At 38.6% G+C, this 26,379-nt stretch overlaps 1 protein-coding gene across 1 annotated transcript in view; it reads right to left on the reverse strand.

The window, feature by feature from the left end:
- Positions 1-26,379, reverse strand: part of uif (sushi, von Willebrand factor type A, EGF and pentraxin domain-containing protein uif) — a 135,915-nt gene that overhangs the window by 25,510 nt on the left and 84,026 nt on the right. The window contains exons 18-41 of the mRNA XM_037435831.2: positions 25,415-25,636; positions 24,473-24,635; positions 23,447-23,638; positions 23,086-23,265; positions 21,586-21,810; positions 20,859-21,050; positions 20,437-20,577; positions 19,857-19,957; positions 18,423-18,623; positions 17,731-17,935; positions 16,976-17,227; positions 16,261-16,499; positions 15,870-16,089; positions 12,951-13,162; positions 11,478-11,745; positions 10,234-10,392; positions 9,774-9,944; positions 7,491-7,655; positions 6,998-7,192; positions 5,129-5,404; positions 3,520-3,908; positions 2,523-2,696; positions 2,054-2,247; positions 1,532-1,908 (exon numbers count right to left, since the gene is read on the reverse strand). Coding sequence (XP_037291728.1) covers positions 1,532-1,908; positions 2,054-2,247; positions 2,523-2,696; positions 3,520-3,908; positions 5,129-5,404; positions 6,998-7,192; positions 7,491-7,655; positions 9,774-9,944; positions 10,234-10,392; positions 11,478-11,745; positions 12,951-13,162; positions 15,870-16,089; positions 16,261-16,499; positions 16,976-17,227; positions 17,731-17,935; positions 18,423-18,623; positions 19,857-19,957; positions 20,437-20,577; positions 20,859-21,050; positions 21,586-21,810; positions 23,086-23,265; positions 23,447-23,638; positions 24,473-24,635; positions 25,415-25,636 — 5,113 coding nt within the window. The remainder of the gene's footprint in view (positions 1-1,531; positions 1,909-2,053; positions 2,248-2,522; positions 2,697-3,519; positions 3,909-5,128; positions 5,405-6,997; positions 7,193-7,490; positions 7,656-9,773; positions 9,945-10,233; positions 10,393-11,477; positions 11,746-12,950; positions 13,163-15,869; positions 16,090-16,260; positions 16,500-16,975; positions 17,228-17,730; positions 17,936-18,422; positions 18,624-19,856; positions 19,958-20,436; positions 20,578-20,858; positions 21,051-21,585; positions 21,811-23,085; positions 23,266-23,446; positions 23,639-24,472; positions 24,636-25,414; positions 25,637-26,379) is intronic.

Genomic DNA, 26,379 nt, shown 5'->3' on the forward strand with positions numbered 1-26,379 from the left:
TGAGTTTCCTAAAGTTAACCATCAGGTGCTTTGATCATTCACCGGCCATGGGAGTGATGGGTAGTACACAAATTTTACTATTCTTCATGCTTGTGGCTTTGAACGACCTTGTGGCTTTGTTTATTGCTGTGTTTTGGAATAAAAGAGCAAACCGTTGTGAACTTCATGACCCGATATGAATTAGTGAGCCTAAAAAGTTAAGGTTGCAAAGTGCAACTGCTGAACATTTGCTGATTGTCGTCTCATGACAAAGCTGTTCCAGGCCACGTGAACCCAAATGGAGATGAAAGAAATAAGATTAATCATTTTTGTGTAGTACCTTTTATTCCCATGCTGGCTGAAGCGCTGTGCGTTGCAGCTCCTATAGAAGACGCTAGCGCGAGAGTTCCCTCTAGTGTATTTATAGAAAACTGTACGAAGTGTACCTTTTGTGCTATTGGAAATTATCTGTGTGAATATTTTGCACAATGCTGGTTTGTGCGTCTTTATTACTTTCACGTCTCCTTTTTTTAATGCTGGTGTTTTTCTAACTCACTGGTATATTTGAAGTTTTAAAGCCTAATGTGCTGAGTGCCACAAACATATCAAATATAAAATCTTCTTTGTCTGTAATCAAATCAGTTGTTAAACTGTCTTCACCAGTCACTTTTTATGAAACATGCCTTTGTAGGGCTATCACAAGTTCTTAAATATTTACTCTTGAGTATTCAGTGTCAAATTTTGCTTTCACTGCCCCACCATGGTGGTCTAGTGGCTAAGGTACTCTGCTTCTGACCCGCAGGTCGCGGGATCGAATCCTGGCTGCGGCAGCTGCATTTTCGATGGAGGCGAAAATGCAGTAGGTTCGTGTGCTCAGATTTGGGTGCACGTTAAAGAACTCCAGGTGATCTAAATTTCCGGAGCCCTTCAGTACAGTGTCTCACATAATCATACGGTGGTTTTGGGACGTTAAACTCCACATATCAATTTTGCTTTCACTCAGAGTAGGGCAATTTATTTTCGAGCTGTACACTTTAGCATAGGTGTCTTCAACTACCTTGACTATGCCATTAAAATTGCGAACAGTATTGCCCTGTTTATCTTTATTGGCATACATTATAGTCTTTCTCATACAGTTTTATTTTAGCTGTTTTGATTCATCCCGCTTCTGCTCTTTTTTTCAGTGCTGCTTCTATATATTACTACACAAATCATTGGTATTCATATTCCAGCCATCTGTGCCTCAAAAATGTACAAATGGCCTGTTTCTTTAATAAGTGTTTCTGATATGTGGTCACTTAGTGCTGATTTTTTAAAGGTCAAAAGTCTTAAAGGTAATAAGTATTTGCAGAACAGTAGCTTTATGTTAAACTCTGTCATACTATAAAAAAGTCCAATTAACTCAGAGCCTTTTTTCAGAGTCTTATGCACTAGAACGTAAATGAGCGCTGATGTGTAACTGAAATTGTGGAGGTAAGGTCCTGCTTGATAAGCATGCACTGAAAGCCACCAAGCGCAGGCGTACAAATTAAAAATAGTGAACTGTGCTCACGTTTGCGGCAGTCTTCTCCAGTCAAGTTGAATGGGCACTTGCAGTAGAAGCCACCAGTAAGGTCAATGCACGTGGCACTCGGAGGACACGAGGAAGGTGTGCAGTCCTGTACGTCGGACTCGCAGTGCGGCCCTGTGAAGCCTTGTGCACAGATACACTGGAATGTGCCGGCTACTTCATTGCATGTGGCACCGTTGCGACAGACATCAGAACAGGCCTTGTGTTCATACTGGCAACCATCACCACTATAACCTTGTGGGCATGTACAGTTGAGGCCACTACCATAGTCACGACATGTTCCACCATGAGTGCACGGGTTTCCAATGCAGCGTTGTGGTGATGTCTGGCAGCGTTTGCCATCTGTTCCTGATGGGCAGCTGTAATATTATAAAAAAAAAGAAGAAAGTTGAAGTACTTGCGTATGCATGAATGTGCATACTTAAAAAAACTAATAATTGCCCGTGTTTACCAAGATAATAAATGTGCACTCTGTAATGTATTGATATGAATGGTCATACTTACACACAGAAATAGTCTTCAAAGAGGTCTATACAGTGTGCATCATTCAAGCATGGATCTGATGCGCAACCACCAACATCAATTTCACAGCGTTCACCAGTCCAGCCAGGTGGACAGAAGCATTTGAAGCCGTTGATAGCATCTGTGCACTTGCCATCATTCAGACAGGGGTTGGATTCACATTCATTGATATTGACCTACAAGAGATGATATTTGCGAGGTGTATAAAACAAAAGTAAGCATGAAATAGTATAGATGCCATGCATATTTGAATATTGTTCTATTTAGAGTAATTCTCAGGGCACCTAATAAGTTCTGAACAATGTAATCTTATGTAGCTATTAAGATCTGGAACTGGAAATGTCTGATATTTTATTCAAAAAATAACTTCATCAAGATCCCTAATGGGGTCAACAGTATAAATAAATAAATATACCAAACCAAAGAAACTGAAGTAGCATTGTTCACATACCTCGCACAGCTCCCCAGTATAGCCTGGGTTGCAAATGCATTTATAAGCATTGTCACTGTCCACACATCGTTCAGTTCCTGTTGGATAGCAAGGACTGCTGATACACTCATCCACTTCCGCTTCACACTGAAGACCAACATAACCTGGCCTACACTGACAAATGAAACCTTCAATCTGAAAAAAGATATATATATAGATGAATAACAGGTTATTGATTGCACCATATATAAGTGCCATAATGAGCAAGCCAAGAATCTACATTGAGTGCTGGCACACCAAATCACATTTATAAAATATTGCCAACTTTTATTTTCCTGGCATCTAAAAAGATGCAATACATAACCAGGAATATATTTTCTTTTTGTCATAAAAATTTTGTTTGAAATAAATGTGTAAAAATAAAGGCTTACATAAATGTTATGGATACTGGTTCTAACATCACTGCATGGCAGAATGCTTGTAAATGAATAGAAAATCAGAAAAGGCTTTAAGTAAAAAGCAAAGTGATAGGACGGATGCCTTATCAATATGCTTTTTACTCATTTGTCTCTAGCTTCCTTCCCATTTGCTGGAATTTTACCACAGGGTAATGCACGAATTCGTTTAGCAAACAACACTTGTCAGCTGATATCACAAATTGCGTGATTGAACACAAACATGAAAAACAGTTAACAGTAATGTTAAAATATATAATTTTATTTTGGATATTATTATTTTGAGTGAATTATAGTGCATGCAGTGACTCTTGGTAAGGATTTAGCAAAATTTTGTCTGTTCATTATTTGCAACAAAACAAGCCACTGAGAAGTGTCGAAAATAGGGATTTCTTAAGGATGTGATTCTATGTTGAGACTGTCTTATTGCGTACCCTATTTATGCAAGAGAGCTATTTCATTCATAGCTATGTAACAATTTAGATTTTAGTTTAAAGCTGACTTGATGGATCGTATATATTTTTGGGACATTTCAACACCCTTGTTATGAGTATAAAGCTCACCTGGTCAAAGCAAGTACCACCATTTTGGCAGGGTGAAGACTCGCAATCATCAATAGTGTGCTGGCATCTGGATCCAGTGTAGCCGGTGTCACACTGACACCGGAACTCATTGATACCATCAATGCAGACACCGTTGTTAACACAAGGGTTGGAACGGCAGTCATCAATGTTGCGTTCACAAGTCTGGCCTTCCCAGCCAGGATGGCATATGCATTCACTGTAGAACAGGCGATCAATGCATGTGCCATGCACACAAGGGTCAACGTTGCACAGCTCTACCTTCTGGTGACACCGTTTTCCTGTGAAGCCAGCAGGACAGTCGCAAACAAAATCGTTCACCAGGTCTGTGCAGTTGGCTCCCAGAAGGCAAGGGTTCTCTGCACAGTCATCTGGAAAAGAAATTTAATAATGCTTTATGTTGTAAGTAACCCTGTCTAACTATCTCAGCTGCTCAACAGTATTGTTTGTCAGTTATTCTTTTAGTATCTCGCCCGCTAGTTGGTTCATACTTTGACGAAGGTTAAAGCAGCACGAGAAAGCCAGAACAGACAGAAAAAACCAACACAGCATCACAGTACTTGTCTCTCAGCATCTTTTATGCATGATACCTACATCTATAAGCCTGATGTCAAGATGCAAAATATGAATGAAGGCACTATCTTTGTAAAAAGTGCAGACCAATACACATACTTATAACCATAGACAATTGTATTGCAAATGTGTACAGTTGCTTCTATGAGAGCGTTCACTCACAATTTACATGAATTATAGGCATGTTCACAGGGGTAAGCTGATTTGGTTTTTGCAACTTTTATTATTTTGTAAACAGCAGATCGAAGCCTTTATATCAGCAGAATAAGATGAGCCCTAAAAAGTTTACTGTTTGTAGTAGAACAGCGTTAGATACCAGCTTCAGAAAGCATTTGGCTGTTGTTCCTGTGCATAGCATTGCAAATTCAGTGAAATGTGTAAATATGCAAATGGAGATCCATGTCTGGTAAGCTTGTGTGTGTGCATTTATGTAGTGTGTGACAAATGCCAAAATCAGTGAAGCAGGGAGCTCTGTTATGCTATTGCCCCCCCACCCCAACCCACTCTTGGTATGCTTCTTGCACACACTTACGTGAGGTATAGCTAGTTCTCCCTTCAGAGCTTTGTGCTTTAAACTGTGGGGGCAGCATAGTAGAGCCTTGGAGCTTCTCTGACCATGCCATACTGGGGCCTTCAAACTCTTAATACAGATTGCATGTGTTACCTTAGTGTAAGAGCACATGTAAAACATATTAAATAGGCATAATCTGTGAAACGTGAAGTTATATCATAATTACTCGATTGTAATGCGACAACAATGGTAATGTGAGAGGTGACTTTTTACTGTACCCAAGAAGAAAAACAAAAATAGAACTGTGTGCATCACTGCTCTTTTTAGACTGCCCGAGTTTCGGTAGTCGATAGTAACGAGAGAGTCGTTTCAGGTGGCGAAAATCTGGAACAATGCTCATGTTACATTCGAGTAAATGTGGTGAATACCTACTACTAACTCAGCTTGTGCATCGCTGTAGTGAGAGCTATGAAGAGTACAAGTGCATGAAAGGCCACTTTGACTCACCAATGTTGATCTGACAAGTGGGACCACTCCATCCAAGTGGGCACTGGCATTTGTAACGTCCTTGTTGCAGGGGCACACAGAGACCCCCATTTGCACAAGGGCTGTCACCAACTGTGCACGGATTGACGGTTATGTTGCATGTGGGGCCCTCATAGCCTGAGCGACAAAGGCAGTTCACTGTTCCCTGGCCTGGCAGGTCTTGGCACATTGCACGTTCTGGACATGTGTTGTTCAGGCAGTCACTCTGTTCCTCCTGACACTGCAAGCCACTGTAACCTGTGAATGGTTTTCAAAAACACGACAGTGATGCTGCTTTCGATTTTGTAAAGTTTCTCAAGCATAAATGCATTGGAGATCACTTGTCTATGAATATCATAAATGTAGAATTATGTGCCAGGGAAGGGGGTACCAGGATCATTATTGCCAACACAATTACAGCTAAACTATGGCCTTGACTAGTACCGGTATAAAAGAAAATTTCAACGAAGCTTTTACTGCTTTATTTTATGGTAAAATTTTTATTGCAAATAGACAGTCAAGAACTTCCAGACAGAAATTCACTGGTAAAATTACTAGGACTAGCTCAATAAAATTCGGAAGGATTATTGGCCACTTGAAGGGCCCATGTATGGGCAAAGTTAGAAGTTTCTGAGATAATTAAATGCATTTAGAAAAACTGTCAAAGTTCTAATGAGTTCTGCTTTGGAACTCTTCATTATAGGACTACAAAGCATATAAACATGTTAATTGATTGAAAGTGTGTTTTTGGAGGAATGTGCTAAAAAATGCATAATGTTGCAGCTATACAGAAGCCACTGTGGAAAACTTTCGTATTGCTGTTGGGGCCTATAATATACTTCTCGTAATTAGGAATAAAATTTCAGAATATTTCTAACAGCTCAATGTTCCTGATTAAAACCTTGCACATGGCACAGGAAGCCCTCTACAATGAAAATCAGCAGCTGAAAATACCTAGGTTCACTTGTCTTCGTAAGAGAATGTTGCAATCAATGCTGCTAGTCCTAGAGCAACAGTTGTGACTCTCCCTTGACTAGGAACTGGTGGGTAGTGTATATGAAGGCAGTAAAAGTTTATCATAATAAACTTGATGCTGAACTGAATCACATGGCTTATATGTGCTAGGCTACACAAACCTTGACAAAGCGACAGTTTTTGAGCTTCAAGGAAGTCTGCCAAAATGACTAGACTATTTGCGTTGTGTTGAAGTTCACCAGTGGAAACCTGATCTTTAGTACCTCATCTGTTTTATTGTAGATGTCATAAAGAAATTATATGGATCTTGTAGTATCCACTAAAATCATGAAACCTAGGTAATGTCTTTGCATATTACGACAGGCAAGAACAAAGTGATTAATATCACTGTCTTGCAGCTGTGATATATTTTTATTGATGTATTCTTGAAGAAAGAAAATGTAAAGAAGTCTTATCACTGAATTGTTCCAGAATACACAGTTTTCACCACACAGAGTCCTTATAATGTAAATAGAACAAGTTGAGTGACGTAAGGTCTCATTGTAGCATAAGTGCCGTGTATGGTGTAGTGAAAGCAAGACTGCGCCTACTACATCTGTTCACGGAGATCAAATTGCCATTAAGAACAATTCATGCTCTAGTTCATTATGTGCTTGTGAAGTCGGTTATTTCATTTTGAGTTCTATGTTATGTTTGCAGTGCACAGTTACGGTCATTAAGAGTATGGTATAAGGCATGTCCATATGGAGTGTGAAGCACAAAGAGGAACTGGTCTTCTGCTATGCAGTCTACAGGGTATGAAAGATACTGCTGGTTCTCGCTCCTGCTAGTGTGGATCATACTAACGTTCTTGACTAGAGAAGCAGGGGTACCTACCTGGAGGGCACTTGCACCTGTATCCTTGTGGTTGGTCGATACATGTGCCCCCATTGTAGCAAGGTGTGCTGTCACACTCATTCATGTCAGTCTCGCAGAACTGTCCTGTGAAGCCTGCTGGACAGTAGCACACAGCTTCGTGATTCTGAGCCACACACAAGCCGCCATTCTGACAGATGCTTGGGTTGCAGTGCACTGGACGGGAGACAAAAAGGAAAAGATAGATGCTGTAATAACAGCAATAATGAGCACTCTTTTATAGATATTTTAAGCTTTGTAAGGGTTTGCAGTGGCTAAAGAAACTATGTTAAGTGCGATGCCGCTTGAAATAATGATGCCCTAACTTGAGGAAATTTATCGCACATATGTGTATCCTTTTATTCTGTAGTCTAGAGCTGCTGCTAAATTAAAAAGAAATACACCAATTGTCATAGTAGAGAGAGAAAGAAATAGAGAAGCAACTTTCATTATAATAGTAAACATTCTCACACACCAGGTGAGCAGGCCTCCGGGCTAAGTGCCCCTGGCCTGGCTGTCTTCTGGTTGGGGGCACACTTGACGCAACTGGTCTGACCATCCTGAGGCTGGTAGAAGTTGATGGGACATGGTGAGCAGGGCTCTAGGCCAGTCTCGGAATATGTGCCTGGAGGGCAGCGTGCTGCAGGAAGAGCGTGAACCAGTTCATGAAGCAACAGCAGGTAAGAAAGTTGCAATAGCTAAGTTGCTTGCATATGGCTGTGGGATATGAAATGAAAATGCAAAGAAATTTTGAAATTCTTGTGATGGTTGGCTAGTTATAATGGTTGTAGTTTTTATCATTTATTCTACATTTGCATAAAATTTCTAGTAACCAACAATGCTGTTTCAAGTTATTTATAGTATATCTTTAATTCAGCTCGTTAGTCAGTGCAAGACATGTATATACAGGTGAATGCAATTTTTTTTAATTCATGTTTGTACCCAAGTGCATTTTTATTTGTTATTTTTGTATGTTCGTTATCTACCAAATTTGTTATGACTGTAAACCCCAGGTAAAGTGCTATCGTCCGAGTCCTCTGTACTTTAATATTCTAACTGCTTTTATCAGGGGTATAGGTACGAATCTTTTTTGGGGGGTGGTACATCCGGGATTTGACAAGGGGGGGGGGGGGGGGGAACTAGGCAGGCAGATATGGTTGCGTGTCATTTAAAACTCTGTAAAACATTGCAAAGAAGAGCTTCGAATGGGCACGAGCTTGGTGTGCCACTCCCTGGCCTTGCCATTGGTCGTTATCCCGCTTAATTGCTGCAAGCCACTTTCATTTTGCCCCTAAGGGCAATAATAAAATAAATAAATAAGGTGTAAATAGAGCACGTGCCACAACATGGGTACCACCAAATGTTTTTGCAAGCTTCTGTTTGGCAGCACAGCTTTCTGAGGAATGTTTTGTTGGATCAGTTTGTAGGCATTAGTTCTGGCAAAAACGCTCGATGCAGGTCAACATCTTTCTCTGCTACACTAGGCAACACACAATTTGTGCTTGACATGAGCTTATAAACAATGATATTTACCGAAAATTACTACATTTCTACTAGCATCTTCCCAATAAGGGAGATTAGTTTAATAAAATCAATTAAAGTGTTATTATTTCTATGTTTTTGCTTAAAGAGACTGATTACTGCCCTTCACTGTTTTTCTGTTTTGTGTTGCAATAAAAAGCATGCCATTTGAAGTGTCCAACCTTGTAGCGGTTTCTCTGGATAGTATGTAGAAATTTTTAAAACAGAATTTTTCAATCTGCATTCAGTCTCCATCTATCGATGGGATGAGTGCCCACAATGCTGGCCGGTGAGGGCGATGATGATTCTACTGCCAGTGAAAGTCGAAAACTGAAACTGCGTACGGTATTTGTAGGATCCATTAAGTTTTGTTTAATAATAAAACAAATACCATAGTGGTTGTTTAAAGCCAGCAGATATGTTTTGTTGTTTTTATGAATGGCGGTGGACGCAGTGCTCGTGTTTCTCCATTGTTTGGATGCAGGCAAGCAAACACACCACTGGCAGCGCCACCAGGCACCTCTTAAACATGTGCGAGAAAAAGCAATGAGTACTTTTTGGCACAACCTAAAGCTGCCTTAAGTGCGTAAGACTACTTTCTGGCGCAACCTGAAGCTGCCTCAAGTGCGTAAAATACAATTTCAAGTCGTATATGTTTGTTTTTAAGCAAAATAAGTTTACCTGCGAGGATTTCTTGTCCTGCCAATAGATTGAACCACACTGCTGTTGGGTGACACTAGTGGTCATTATTTCTCTACTTTCAACATCAAATTAAACTTATAATTACTTTTATATGAAACAAAAGCATCTTCGTTGTTGCCGATGTGATGAATGATCTCCTCATTTTCGCCACAATCAGAAAAAGTTTTTCGAGCGGTAGTAGACAGTTCCTTTAAAGTATCATACCTGGGCATTGTATTTTTGCATCCAAGAAATATCAAAGCAAAATAAAATTTGTTGCTGGGCTAGTTTGTTTATAATTTTAAGTACAAAATAGCACAAATTTAATGCATCTGTGATTTTTATTTATTCTGTATAGCATTTGCACTATTCAGTACTATGGAATTTCAAAGCAAAATTTTAAAAGTCACCGAAAACCTAATATAATGAAGTCACCAATGCTTGGCATCACGAAATTCAGCCAGAGACAAAAAATTTGCCTTTTTATATAGTATTTATGCTATGTACAGTTCATATTACCTTATTATTAAATAAAAGACATACAAAGCTCTCTCACGTTTGCATGATGCCAGAGAGTCAGCTCCTGGTGTGTAAGTGAAAGTGTTGGCTGGACATCTCTGGCATTCTTTGAAGCCATCAATGGGAGGGTTGCCAGCAAAGGTGTTTGATGGACATTGTAAGCATGGTACCAAGCCCGTCGGAGAATATGTTCCAAAGCCACAGACAGCTGTAAGAACCCAGAAGTAAACACATGTTAAAAGCAGTGATCTTGGAAAACTTGCAATATTACTGGCTGCTGTTCTTCAAGGATTATAATTTAGCAGCACGAAAGTAGTCTTTGCATATTTCACTTAGTCATGAGTAAAAAGTATTACATGGTACATCATATTCATAGTTAACCTGTACTCATTAACTGGCAAGACTAACTATAACGTACATTTGAACAGGCATGCAGATTGCCTCTTCTTTCATTTGTCTGGGTAAACAATATGGCATGCAAAAAAAAAAAAACTTACGGATGCATTCGGTGAGACTCTTGCTGCCCTCGTCACGGGTGTGTGTCCCCACAGGACAACGCTTGCAGGAAGACTGCCGAGTCAGGTCTTGGTAGAAGCCCCTACTGCAGAAAGTGCACCTTTCATCCTTGGAGGCAAATGTTCCAGCTGGACAGTGCACTGTAGACCCAAAGGAAGCAAAGTTAGACTGCGGCACACTACGTCTTATGAAGATCATCATATGAATATCTGAAGGGAAAAGAGGTACAGTTACTGTGGTACAACCATTTGATTCAAAGCATTCGTTTACCGAATCCTTTCCGTTTTATTATTTTTTTACTTTCATAGCTAGGTATGAGTCAGAAATAATAATGTAGAACTTCAATTGCTCTGATATACAACCAATAATTTGAAGCCCTTCAATTATGAATCATTCCAGTTTTAGATGTCAGGAATACTGGGGCCCTTGTGATGATGTGAGAGCGCCTTGTGAATATAGCTAAGTGGCATATAGAGCGAAATACACCAATTTCATCTTTCATCCGATAATTATGCATGGAATATGCTGTGCGAAGTGAGGTAATGTGTCACTGTCTTTGTGCTACCCAGCTCTTTCATGTTATGCTAATTTAAGAGTTTTTTTTTTAGTGTAAATTTGCCATATATTGGAATGAAAACTGGGCAAAATTTGGCTATATCATGACATGCATCTAAGCTTACTTTAAATAAAAAAGTTTTTCTAATCAAAATGAGTCAGTTGTCAATTGAAATGCTTGCAAAAAGGTTAGTTTTGAATAAAAAGTTTGTGAAATCATGGACCTGTTTGATTTAAATTGAGTGAGATTCACTTTTAGCCAATTAGCTTGCTCTGTGAAAACCTCGTGGTCAAAACAGCTAACATAGTTGCCTCTAGTCCATTGCATGTTTGACCAGTGATCTTGCTATCATTGTTTTATTCCAAGACAGCTCATTTAAACTGAATTGCAATGCTTGGCTTTTTGTCAGCCCACTTTGACACATATATAAAAGTTCTGCCATAAGCCAGTTTATTATATTTAATCCAGTAGAAAATCTGTTCTGAGAAGGACCTACTTGTAGCACGTGTGTGAGTATATGTGCTTAGAGATGTGAAAATAACTTTGTTGTACTACAACCTTGGTGTCCTTAAGATATAAACAGCAGAAATGTGTGATGTTGAGAAGTAGTACTGTTTATGTCAAAGAAATTGAAGTTAATGTTACATATTAAATTAGAGGCACACTCACAGCAGCGAGGTACTTGTCCGTTTACATCCTGGTTAAGAACTTCTCCTGCCTCACAGTTGAATCCTCTGTCGACTGTTGACCGAATGGCCTGGATTGTGGGGCACTGGCCTCCCACATTCTGAGCACTGATGTTGAGAATGGGCTCAATGACTGCAGACGTGCTGGGAACACTTAGGTCAAAAATAAGCCCTAGTGTTGAGCCACAAAGATCATACAGCAAGCGCTGACGAACTACAGGAACAATTCTCAGGGTGTAGCCAATGGTAATCTGTAATGAGAAGCAAAATAAAATGGCTACACAAACACACGAGGCAGGGCACAATGTATAGCAATATTCATCTCGAAAAAAACACTTGGATGTTTTTCAAATTTTAATTAAATATAGAATAAAAAATGTTTAGCGATCACTGCAATGCTTAAATATTTTGTCTGTAAAAGACAATTGTACGAATGTGCACAAAACTTTCTGAATTCTTTCTCAACTTATATTCTGCTATGGTTGTTCCTCTAGCATGACAGGAAGAGCCAGAATTTGTGTTATTAGGAAGAGTAGCAAAGAGTGCAGTGCAATAATTCTGAGACCCTTATGCTGTGCATATCACTGTAACTATACATGTTTTTGCAGCATTAGCCTTAGTCTGATGGTTATTTTGGTAGTTATAGTAAAAGTGGCGGAATAGGCAGTAGAGGAACAAACAATGGCGGATGCAAAGTGATTCTGGTAGGTGTCCCAAAACAGTTAATGCACTGCTGACACACCACTTCCCCGATCGGCCAGCCACTCCCTATAGAACTGCGGATTGCTATGTATCTCTAGGTATAAAAAGCCTTTTTCATGTTTCCTGTTACATTGACCGTTCTTTATTAATGCTCCCCTCTTCCTTGTGTGCAACGTTATAAAAATGCGGATCGCCAATATTTTCTCTAGGTGCGAAAAGCCTTTGTCATGTTTCTTGTTACATTGACCGTCCTTTATTAATACTCCCCCCCCCCCTTCCTTGTGTGCAGCATTATGCGTCATGAAAATGGCAGCTACTGTCATTGTTGTCTGTGTCTGCAGTCTCCCATGGGAATAGACAAATGACTTTTTCTTACAGGAAAAGTGCAATCACAAGTGTGTGCAGAGAGTTGAAAAAAAAAATTGCTGAAGGAATTGCTCAAGTGAAACTTAAATGCATTGCTTCTCAACAACTAAGCAGGTTGTAAGTTGTAGCACATGTATAACTGATTGTGAATCATAAAAAGATGATGGCATTTTTGAAAATGGTGGATATCAAATGATAAAATGAAAGAATTATCCATGAAATTTGTAATTAGCAGAAGTTTCACAATGATTATAAAGTAAATGTTTTAGCACAGCCATATTATAATCACCTTTTACTTAGATGTAAAACTCTTTCAAAGTGCTCATAAGTGTTATTAGTAGAAAACATTATTCTCTTAAACTAATAAAATGTTATTGAGAAAATGCACCTCATTTTCGCCTCGTGTCCTGATGCTAGTGTTGTGAAATGAGATATCCATTTGTACATTGATGGCAGAACAACGTTCTGAGAGAAGCCTGTTCAGAGAACTGTAGTAGGTCGACACATAGCTGACGTAGTGGTTCAAGCAGACCGCTGACAGTGCACCACCTGCCCGGTACTCCACTGATGCTATGACATCATAGGCGGCCTGGTTAGTGTCTGAAAGCAAAGAGAGATAGGGTGAGGGGCAAGAAAAGGGGGCATGTACTTTACTTATTTCCTTTATGTGCTCTGCAGGTTAAAATTTTTACTCTGCAAAATTCACGTCTGTACTTTTGTACATAGTTAATTCACAGCAAGCATATGTCAGGAAGCACATGTGATATGCTGAGGTTGCAGCAATATCGCTGTTGCAACAGCATGTCATTGCATTTGTGTAACTCTTGTGAAGGATAAAATGCTTGCTATATTATATAAAAATCAGTTTTCACAAGTCGTTTCTTAACTATGTGAAGTAGATTTTCACAAGTCGTTTCTTAACTATGTAAAGTAGAATTAATGTTTGCTGATGAATACTTTCAATCGGGAATTGTTGTCTTCTGAACCTAACTTAATTTATAGTGGAACAAGCACCATTCCTGAAAGACATATTTGTCTTTTTTTTACATGAAGTCTCCTTGCATATTTCACTTATGATTTGCCAGAAGCCAGAACGTGCTTTACTAATGTGTATGTAGGGGCATGAATAATGAAGATGCTTAGGAACATGGCCTATTTTGGTATAAGATTTTCTTTATACCAAAATACACTAAGCAAATCTGTATGCATTAACTTCTTTTCGTGTAGCATAGAACTTTACATATACTTTACTTGTCTGAATAATTTGCTACACGTATTTCCTTGAACTGTATTCACAAACATACTGAAGTCCCTAAGGAATGTATAAACAGCCAAGTGATTGCAATGGAATTCAGTGGATAATGTATGGACATACACTGTCAGAACATCAATATTAAAAAAATGTGTTGAATGCTCATATGTCTTGTGAATATCCCTCATATATTCGTTTTGTTACATTGTTTATATGCTCTCGACATCCCTTGCATGTACGTGAAGTACATTATCAGCTTATGCTGCATATTTATCATAGAATGTCAGGGTTTCTAGCAGGCTTGTGTGAATAGTGAATTTTAGGTTCAAAGCAAATTTGAAGCAAATAGTGATTTTGGTCGAATAATTTTGAATCGAATTTGAATAGTATATATGACATATAAATAAAAATGCCCATATTTATCATTACCTAACCTGCACAATATATTTTTAATTGAAATAAAGCCTATAGGCAAATGTTTTTTTCTTTTTTTCATTAAAAGCAAATCGAAAGAACATTAAATAGTAGCAAGATTTGACTTTCAGTAGGACGTGAGTAATGATTGGTAAAATACGTAACATTTTAAACTTCATTGTACTTGAAGCATATAAGCCATCATAACAAGCTTGTGAATTCAATAAAATAATGAATTGATGTGAGGGTAATATGTTTATTCAAAGAGGCCCTGCAACACTTCTTCAAGTAGTCATGGAATGGATTCACTAAAGAAGCTTATCGCCTCATGAATTTATCGCCGTTAAAACTTTTAGAATCCGTCCAATACGAGCGCAGTTGCTAAGACCTCTTGCACACTGCAGTTGCATTCTCTCTTCTCGTCTCGACGAAAGCACTGGAAGCTAAGTAGGGAGGGATGACACGGAGAAAGAAAATACCTCATGCGCACCCCATGACTTTGAGCACTTTTTCTCTTTTTTTTTTCTTTAAATACCTGGCTTTTCAGTGCGACTACGCAGGTACGCGAAGACAAGTGGTGGCCTCCTGGGGCGGCCCCAGTAACGACCACGCGCCATACTGAAATCAGCCAATGGCTGATACAATGGCTGTGACGAGTGATTTTTGGGCATGTGGCATCATTTGTCGAGATAAGAAAGCAGTTTATAGCTGATTTTGAAAATTAATTGTGAATTGCACGCCGTGTACTGCGCTATAATATTAGGCTCACGTGTTCTCAATAGCCTCGACTACCAATCGGCAGCGTTTTTTGACCATGCTCAAAAAGTGTTGCAGGGCCCCTTTAAATTTGAAGGGTGGCTTCGCGGCAGAGCAGTTTTTTTTTGAATAGGTGCTTTCACGGTTTAGCACTTCTAGACTGCAGTGAAACCATCTTTAGAGGTGGCTGCATGCAGACATACATCTATTCCTTCATTGTGAGCACTTCAAAATTTTCAATAATTTAAATTCGAATCGAAGTGAATTCGAATATTATACTATTCATTCGAACATTCAAAGCATTCGAATAATATACTATTCATTCGAACATTCAAAGCATTCGAATATTCGCACAAGCCTAGTTTTTAGAGAGCCTTTGCTACAATTCTTATCACATTCACAGGACAACCAGTGTAAATAGTATAGTGGGTTGAAAGAATGGCCACATGACAAGATTAGGTACAGTGCACACACACAAATATGTGCACACACATGGGTACACAAGTTTAGCGCACTTTAAGCCTAATCTTCCATAAAAACCAAGTGGGCTGTTGTACTAGCTGATACTTTTGAATCAAATTGCATAAGAATATATGAAAAGTATGATGTGCTCATAAGGTGCAGAAAAAATAGCCTCAGATTGTCACTTGACATATAAGAAAATAAATTTCTGTTAAAGGGAAACTGATAAAGTCTCTAGACAGAAAATTATTTGCTGTGTTATAAAAAAAGTTCAGGTACAATATTTCTGGCACGTTCATGATAGGAGAGCCAGATATGGATCTCCAGTGAATGTTTTTTATTATGCTTTTTCCAAAATACTACAGAAATATTGAGGCATGAGCAGGATTTTCCATGGATATAGTGTTTACAAGAACAATTTACCTTCAGGCACACAGTCTGGAATGATTGAGCTTGGCTTCCACTGTTCCTTGTTGGCACATTCATATGTCTTGGCTTGTTCCCCATCTGTGAATTTGAATCCGCTGTTGCATGTGGCCAGGCACCGGTAACCCGTATTTTCTTCATTTGGCAAGCAGTTGACAACTCCATTCGTTGGTGGAGCAAGAGACCAAGCTACACAAGTAGTTGCTTGCACTGAGACCTTAAACAGAAAAAAAATGCAGGTCACAGTTCACAAAAAATAAGATATACACGTTTTATTTTATGTAGGCAATAATTCCAAGCCGTATTATTGTCTAATGTAAATTTTTTGTTTAGTTGCTTGCTTGTGTGCTTTTCACTTTTTTTTTCTTGTATGGTAAATGTTACCAACCTGGAAGTAGCAGAAAGCCTGGTTGCCAAATCTGTCTGTGCCAGTGACAGTCACATTTCTGTAGCCACCAATGGGTATCACAGCACTCTCAGGGGTCAGTGTGATTTCCACAGCTCCAGACTTGTCAGTAGCGTTGATAAACCGCCGTGTCTCATTGAAATTGACTAAATAACTCTCCTGACGCTCAGTCAATTCAACCACATATGACTGAGGGCATGTCAGTGCTGGTGGTGTATAGTCTGAAAAGTAAACATTTATAAGACCGCTGTAATTCTTTTGTTGCCTGTTCTCCTCAAGTGCAATAAGCAGTCACATTTGATAATAAGATGGTGCAATTAAATTCAGTGGTTACTTTGTAGAGATATTAGCTAGAATAAAGTAACTGCGTCTGTACCAGAATTTTTTGATACTAAGTCATGCAAAGTCATCTTTTGCGACCCTCTATGCCTGAAAACATGTCATTTTGACATTAAAATATTCAAATGTATTCCTTGTAAATGAGAAAGAAGTATATACTTGATGCATATTGAGGCTAAATTTATCTTGTGAATACTCTTGAAATAGTGAAATGTAAGATTTCACCATAAGCAGTGATTAGTCACATTTATCAACCACCTCCTTTATTCAACCTTAATTTAAATTAAAGTAGCTAAATGTAACATAATTCTGGAGAAAGCATTTCAGTTTTTTACTCAATGAAGTGGAGTATACATACCTGGTACAGTGATATTTATTGTGCACACTGCTACGTTGCCGTCAAAGTCGTAGGCAGTATATTCAACAACAGTGTCTTCAAACACAACCGCAGGAGGCTTGAAGCCTGCCGGGCGAACTTCAAAGCGGGCAATACGTCCCGAATTATCGACAGCATGTGGGACTGAGAAGTTGACAGGAACATGACCAGATGGTGTGCGTTCCAGAACAAGGGGGTGTGAAGGGCAGTTGATGAATGCTGGTGGTTCTCTATCTGCAAGTTCATACAAGCAAGGCAGATCCTGTTGTATCTATGCAACTAAATTCGCGGATTGATTATATATATTCTTGTGCAGCTAAGAAAGCTTGTGGCCCTTTCATTATACACTAAAAGAGTTATCAATGTTTCAGTAATATTCTCAAAGTAAAAATTTCAAAGTTTTCCTTGCTGCAGCAGAATACCACCAAATAGGAAAGGTTAAAAGGGAGAAGTGGAGGCCATGGAGGAAAATCTTCAATACTGCAGAGAAAGGTTTGCAGAACTTGTAAAGTGTGAGATGATTGGTTATATTGTGTTTAAATCTCACTACGAAATGCGTGTTCTTTCCTTGATTTGAGTATGCGCTTAATTGCCTGTGCAATATGATAACCATTGTTTCTTACCGCTCAACAGCCACTCATAAAGCACAGTTGCCTACTGAGCACAGCTGCTACTGTAGTGTCCTAATAATAAACCTTCTTCATTACCTGACTGCATGCAAGTATGAAGACACTCACCAACACAGAAAGAATAGCCATTGTCATAGCCAAGCAAAACCTCTTCTTCAGTGTCTTCGCAGCCCATAAGCTCAAACTTGAGGCAAGGGTTTTTGTTGTATGATACTATTCCCAAGATGACGTAGCGTGCTCGTACGCTCAGTGGCAGTGGAATTACAGTCAGCTCTCCATAATTCTTGGAATCTCTACTTGTTAAGTTGAAATTCTGTAAACATAAATAAGTGCACTTCTGAGTAAACAAAGTATTTCAATACCGGCATGCATTCCACATAACAGCACAACTAATGACTTTCATTTTTGTTCCCATATAAGAAAAGTTAATTTTTGAAATCGCACAAAGATCAGCCTGGAGCTGATTTTTGTAAACTGAACTTATAAGCCACTAAAACCACGAAGTGGTGACTCCAGAGTGCATGTTTTATTTACTCGGTTGCTTTTGGTTTTGGATGTATAGCTTGTACCATCATTCGAAGCTGAGGAACTGCAAAACTGATTTTCATTTTTTAAAAGTACAACTTTCGAACATTGTTCTTTGCGTGAAAAAAATTATGCGATCAAGGCCTGATGTGCATTAAGCCAGTATGCTCTTTGAAAATTTCTGCAATTGTTTGAAGACATTAGTTGCACCTTTCAGCTTATTCTAACATGCCTTGCTCAAGGTGTAATCAGATGTAGGGTCAAAACAGACTTACAGGGAAATAGACAACAAAATTTTCATTTTCTCTTGTCTTGTAGAAGAAACGTAGCTCTGTTGGACGACCCACAACATCATTTGTCACAACTCCTTTGACTAAAAGGGCTTTGATGTGGTATATCTTGCGCAAGTCAACAGTCACATATGTGAAGGCTTCTTGCTGACCACACCATCCCGTGGCACTGTTGAGGCGAATATTCTAGAAGGGGTGAGAAAATGAAAAGACAATCATCGCGTCTTGCAGTTTGATAAGTTCCCTTTTCTTTCTTTTGGTTAGTGAGATTGAAATAATAAACAGTTTCAAGTTCAAGAAAAATAAATAATAAAATTAACTATGCGAAAACGTCTGATATAAAAAAGATTTAGTAGAAGAAAAGTTGGGATCACCAGATTGCAGCAAAGAGATACAAAGGAAGTACCGCTTGGGCTCCTCATATTAAAAGCTTTAGAAAAATGAAGAGCTGCTTATATTAGATTATGTCATTAAATTACAGTCAACTCTCATTAATTCAAACTTGAAGGGACATCTGAATTTTGTTTGAATTATCAAGAAGTTTGAATTATCAGAAGTTCTCCGATATAAGACTGGGGGTGAGGTGACACCACACATTGGGATTAGGCATTGGTTTTATCACATTAAAAATTTTTCAAGCATTTTTAAACCCTAACTGCACGCAGTGAACAGAAATCACAGGTGTAAAGTTCGCAAGTTTATCCGCCATTTACTCCTGATCAGACCTTTTAAATAAATCGCGAATCGCCAACTGCATCTTTGCTATATGTGTCTTCAGCATAAAGCTCTCTATATCAGTTGAGAAGCATTGCAGTTTACCATGCGTGCGCTTCGTTTCAAACATTTGTTTACTAGCAAAGTCATTGTCCTTGAAGGCTTGAGACACTTTTATTTTTTATTTTTAGACTGTTAGGATTATATAAGCACCGAAATTTTTAAATAGTAGTGGGAAAGCAACAGATATTTACTGGTATGGAACCACAAAAAGTATTAATTTACTGAATGATACAGTATGAATTAAAAGGCTCTTAAATGCATTGAAAAAATAGAGGGCCAACTAAAAAATTCAATTTTGTTTGAATTAACCAAAAGTGTGAATTATCAGAGTTTGAATTATTGCGAGTCTGTTGTATTTGTCAAGTTACATCTCTAATAATGTTAGTGGTAATGTGACTTCTTTCAGTATATCTGCTGGATTCCTGCAAGTTATAACCTGTGATCTGAGTTCCAGTTTATACTCTGAGAAGAGCCTGTAATGATGTGTAAAAATGAAAATGGAAACTGCTGCTACTTTACTGCATGAAAGGCTCATCTGTTCCCCAACTAATTTTCTTCCTTTTATATGCTGGGTACTTTGCTTAATAACTGTGTACTGTACCTTTATGAATGCTATGAGGCAAACCTCATGCTGTGCCTTACCTTTGGCTCATAGTTGCTCCTATGTGAAGTGGCATTGATGGCACTGTCTGGTATGGCACCAGATGTTATTCCAAGTGCCTTCACAACTTTGCATTCAGCGCCTAGAAAAAGCATACATTTTTTCTAAGAGTCCCGTACTTAAATCTGTTACATTTCAATATTTTATCGCCATGTCTTGCTTTGGGTTGCATGAAAATCTACTTGGACACTTAGTAAAGAACAAGCTTTCGTAATGGATTGGATCACTACACGAACCACTCTACGCCTAGTTGCTCCTTTGATGTTCTAACATGTAACTCATATTAGCGTGATTTCTTCACCGACATCAAGCCTGCCTAAAGCCAGCTTTGAAATGAGTTTCAAGCGCCGGCGTGGCTTGGTGGTAAAATACTGGGCTGGCACGCAGTGGACCCAGGTTTGAATCCCATTGTGTCCTTGGTGTTTTTTATTTACAGTGTTTTTTTTTTGTTATTTTTTGCGATATTGGTTACAGAGACCGATGGCGGTGGACAATTATGATGCCGCACGTGACCTGTGTTCTGATCTCATAAAAGCTTTGGCTGTAAAACAGAACACTTACTTTTCACGCAGGTGATGGGGTCAGTAGTGTATGGAACATAACCTGGACGATTGCAGGCAAATACCACCTCCGAGCCTTGCTCAAAGCTGGTAGCAATTTGGTAGCCATCTGCAGGGCGACCTGGATCTTCACAAACTGGGCCTGCAAAGCATCGTTTTATTTAAAGGTGAGTCACGGATGAAGTAAACCTTAAGTCGCTTTTATGTCATGCCTAGAGCTCTATGCCCAGCTTCCTTCTAAGTTGGGCATATTGTTACTACAAGTTTCTTTCTTAATAAATTTCTCAGGAATAGCATTATATCTTTAACAATCAGCATGATGTTCACCTCCATACACTTGCACTGACTTAACAATAAAGAGCAAAGCAAAAGTGAAATTCATTATCGAATTTGTGAATTAATAGGTAGGTAAGAATGACATGCCTTCACATCTCAGGTCTCCAAAGTCCCATGTTCCATCCTCCTGGCAGCGAATAACATTGTCGTTCAGCTTGCTCTTGCCAACAAGTGTAAATGTGTCCTCACAACCAAAGAAGAAGCTTGCACGATACTTTGTGTCCACATGGAATCCATATGTTGCACCAATTGTGTCTGGTGGAGGTCCACAGTCAGTTCCTGCGTGAAAAAAGTTGTTGGAAAAGAGGTGCACATAGTCTATGTTTGAAGAAAGAATGAGAGGGAGAAAGAGAGAGACAGTGTGTGTGTGTGTGTTCACACATGTGTGTGTGTGCATGTGTGCATGTGTGTGAGAGAGAGAGTAAAACTTGAGCACTTTCTGTAGTAGGAAAAAAAGTACAAAAACTTTACATCATGAATAGGATGGTTGAGTGGCTCTTTTGGCTCTGTACCTACGAGTATCCTAGATGTCCTCCCAGAAATAGATATATTGTGTCGATGTATAGCAAAAATGATGAATTACATGTTTGACCAAAGACAGTCTATGTGAAAGATTTTCTTGGGTCTTTAAAAGTTATTACTGCTCTTCCAGATTTGAATTTTTTCTGTAATCATTTTATATGCTACCTTTAAACATTGCCTTCATAAGCGTACCTCTCACAGTTTTAGACACAATGTTCAGGATATAGAAAATAACATACTGAAATTAGCAATGAATGAAATGAAAGGCGTGCTGGAGATGCCAGCATCTTACTGTGACATTCTGGAGGTGAGCCTGAGAGCCAATAGTCAGATTTGCCATCTGTTGGGTTATAGACACACTGCCTGAAGCCAGCTGTGGCAGTCTCCCTCAGTGGTCTTCCAACTTCATTGCAAGAAACCGTTACATTCTTTTGAAACACCAAGTACTCGGATGCTGCATTAGACCGCACTGCCAATCCTTGGGTTGCGTCATCATCCAAAAGAGGGCAGGTGGCAACTGAAATGTTACAGAAGCATATTATAAAAGTGCTGGACGTACTTTGGTGACAAATTTAGCACCATATTTGAACATACTCTTTCAGTTAAAGGACATAAATACCAATACACATGTAAAGTGAGGTATTGTTGGAAAATGCCATGAAGAAGCATGCCTTAAATTAAATCTGAAATGTTTGCACAATGTTTACAACTTCATGTTCATATAGTTATGCATCTATGCCTTTCACTAAGCAGCATAGCAGAGCCAAATAACATTAATGCTGCATTATTGAAATTATACATGCTCTATCTGGCACTGAGTTATTATGTAACATAATTCACAAATCGAAATCGGCTTATGCAGATTCAACAATGTCAGCAAAGGCAATAAAGTCGCAAGTGTTTGGATAGAAGAACAATGTCATAATGAAACTAGTATGGTGATTCTAAGCTTTCCATGTACCAAAGTCATTTCATGTTCATCAAAGGCAAATTTTTCTGCCACCATATTTACATATATATATAGGAGGAGGAGCAGAAAGAAAGATGCAACTTCTGCAGTCCTAAGTGTGAGCATGGCTCAGTGCCTATATATATATATACACATATATATTCGTGACGCCAAACATGCGCATAAGAGTGTTTTCACACTCATCGTTTGGCTTATAGATGGCGCTGACTGTCACTCCTACTTCTAAATTCACATATCAACCCAAAAAAAGTGGATGGAGGGAAGGCCGCTGTGATAGCTCAGTGGTTAGAGCATCGAACGCGTTATTCGAAGGTCGTAGGTTCGATTCCTGCTCACGGCTGGTTATTTTTTCATCCACTTTTATTTTTTCATCCACTTTTCTTTCTTCTTTCTTCTTATTTACATTCCATTGGTTCTAATAACTTCCCCTGTACATTTCTTGGCATTACTGGCTGTTAGATCTCATTAATATTGTGTTAAAACACGGAAAAACGAGCCCTTAGGTATACACTTCTTTCCCATATATATATATATATATATATATATATATATATATATATATATATATATATATATATATATATATATATATATATATATATATATATATATATATATATATATATATATATATATATATATATATATATCCTCTTTGGGTTATGCTTGGTTCATGTAAGGCTTTTAGGGTTGTAAAGAAGCAAGAAGCATGGGGATTATGAGTAAAGTATCTATGACATATCATTATTGCTTAATAACATTCACAACCCATTGCTGTATCTGCAAAAAGAAAAGGAAAGCAAGGGTGAGGGCTGTACATACTTTGGCAAGTAGGCACAGTGCCATTCCAGTTGCCTCCACTTGTGCACGTGAGTGTTGTGCTTCCCAGCATGATGTAGCCAAAGTTGCATTGGAAGTGAACGGTGTCTCCGAAGTGGTAAATGGATTTTGTTGATAGGAGCTGACCATTTTCAGGTCTGTCCAGAGCTGAGCACATTTTTGCTGCATTGGAAAATTGAGTAGTTTAATGAATCTACTAATAATTTGTGCACACTAATCCTTTGTTTCAACATATTTTGTAAGCTGTTGGGGGCATATTGTGATTAAGTTAATTTGTCCCCACTGTTGATAGCAACTCAGTAACTGGTTTTTTAGTAAGAAAGCACGTCGAGAGCTCACTTACGAACGCATGTCTTGTTGATGCGATACATGTCACCATCTCTTAATCCTGTTTCACTGGGTAGAATGTTGAATCCATTTGTGCCATTCGTCATGTACAAATCATAGCCAACGTTGCAGAGGCAGTTGAAACTGCCTGGATTATTTATGCATCGCTGGTCACATCCACCATTTTTCTGCACACATTCATTCACATCTGAAAAATTGCGAGTAATTAGCACACAGACTGTTCACTTTGCTACTGACGTTTCTTGGAATACTAGTTTCAGTTGTGCAGCTCATGCATACTGTATGTTGAGACATTAAACATATGATGTATGTTATTTTCTTTTTGCTGTTTTAGTTATAAAGAACTTACCAACCGAAATATATTTTTTGCCCGTGCATTTAGTTCTCAGTTGCTCATGCACAGTATGTAAAACACCAGGAGGATTATTTTCAGCATAATGTTGTTTTTTCACTCCAAGCATTAATCTAAAGCTACCCATACCTTGTATTATTTTTCTGTCTGAGCATTACATATTACTTTAAACTATTGCGGCAAAACTGTATTAATTAGTCATAAGGTACAAATGCTGTGACAAACAGATGTGTGATCCAGGTTCTGAATTCTCAGCAGTAACACGCAGTGTGTGAAAAATTGCTCTACAACACACAGACTATGTCATATTATGTAGCTTGGGGTTGAGGTTACAGTTGTCTGCTACCGAAGTGCTTTGCTTCCACTCTTCAGTGTGGCATTTGTATGCTTCATTGTCAGAAGATGCAATTATTTATTTGATCAGCAGCTTTTCTAAGATGCCAGTGTAAAAAGTTGCATACAAAATAACAGTTAAAATGATAGTAAAACGTGAAAACCATATTATATGCCTTAATTTATTCTACAGGCTGGCATATTACTTCACGTGTCACAAATGAAAACCTTGCCACAGGAAGCATGGTTCACTAAAGTACTGGTAGCGTTCAGCGATGATTGCTCTGTTTTAAAAGTTTTTTTTCTTGTCTTAGAAATTTTACATGCAGAACATACCAAGGCAGTCTTGACGAGAACAGCCCATCAGCTCCAGCCTCATGCAAGGGGCACCCACATATTCCACAATGAGTACACGTACATATCGAGCCTCGAATGGCAGTGGAAGATTGACCACAGCTAAGCCAGAGCCTCCATTTGGAGTAAGACGAAATTCGAGGGCCTGTAGATAAATAGGAGCATGAATTAGCAGTGTTTGATGACTTTGTGTAAGCACTACCATACACCAGCAGCTAACAAATTTTACTGTGCTTTTACCATCAAAGTACTGCCCACATTCAGTGAGTATTTAATGATAAGGTAAGACCTGTTGAAACTGCACAAGTTTTGCTTATTTAAAATGAAAAGACATTGTTTAGTAATATATCTAGATGTGGATTACCATTCTCTTCAATCCTGGCATACTATTATGTGGGAATTAATTGGTACTTTGGTGTTTTTAAGGCACTTTTCGGATTGTTATAAGATCACTTAATGTTTTTCGAAGATGGATTAAGCAAGTATTTCAACTTCATGTGTAATAAGATGTAGTGTACATAATCAACTATAATTTAGTTTCATGAAGTGCAATCGCTTATCCTTCATTGTAAAATTATTTCTTTCCTTGGACAGTAGAAGCAAAGACAGTATTTTCATGGCAGTTGCAGGTCAAAGCACTCAATTGGGAATGTGGAAACAACTGTTGTATGAAAATAAATATCAATAGCATACCACTATGCTTGGCTGCATTAGTAAGAAAAATAACCCTTGTGAAGTGAGCCAAAAAATTAGTAGTAGTTAGTTTGACACTAGTAAACTACTAACTGAATGCCAAATGGCCATCTATAAAATTTAGGTGTGCACACTAGACACCTAATTGTATGCATGTTGCCGTAGTTTTTGCACTGTGCTACTTATAGGCAAATTAGACTGAAAAAAAGAAAGGAATATATATATACATACCTTTCCTGTAGGGTCAGCAAAGTCCCTGAAGATGTCAGTGAGGTCATCAGTGTACTGGATGCGCACACTAAGAGGGAATGCTTGAGAGCCATCATCGCGTACCACTGTCTGTGTTCGGAAGCCTCGTACCACTGTAGGTGCACTCAGGTCAACCTGGACCCAGTTTTCACCTGAGCGAGGAATGTTACCGCACCATCCACGAGGGCCATCCAATCGAACATTCTGCACGAAACACATAATCAAGTGGCTTATTAACAGTCCCTATATTGCTACGTTGCAAAAATTTTTTGCTGATTAAGCTCATGAGTGTCACACAATGTAATCTAAAGCAGCCTCAGCTTATTCAAATCGTGCTGCTTGTGCCGATTGATATTTGCAATGGTGCAGATTTGTGTATTTTCTTGAAGTGTCTGCACCATGTTAAATGTGATACACTCAAACCCCTTTGTAACAAAGTCACACCTGCCACGGAAATACTTGATTATTGCTAAAAATGTGTTATAAGCATAAATTTGTAACGCTGTATTTATGAAAGAACTATTCTTAATTTACTTCATTATAACTGATAAATCATTATATATCTATGGTATATATTTATGTTAGTTATCTGAAGGTTTGAGTGTATACGCATGAGGCTGTGTTTGCATTCATATAATTCTTCTGCGAGGTAGATCTGCATAATATTTCACATCACTTTAGAAAATCCTGTGTTTGAGTATGCTCTCACCAACACTTTTCCCGAGTCAAACGGGTGCACCAGGTTTCTCAACACTGTCTTTTGCTTCATAAAGCAAGTAAAAGTGCATTTATGACAGTTGGTACCAGAACACTAACTATCTTCCTGAAGACATTGTTCTTCAGCCCACCATGTCAGCTTCTTAAAAAAGTGATTGTGCCACTACGGTGGTCTTTATTGGGTCTTCCACCTGGTAACTCTTGTAACCTATCAGATCTCTCCTATCGTG

The sequence above is a fragment of the Rhipicephalus microplus genome, chromosome X (genome assembly GCF_043290135.1).
Source record: "Rhipicephalus microplus isolate Deutch F79 chromosome X, USDA_Rmic, whole genome shotgun sequence".
Lineage (NCBI taxonomy): Eukaryota > Metazoa > Arthropoda > Arachnida > Ixodida > Ixodidae > Rhipicephalus > Rhipicephalus microplus.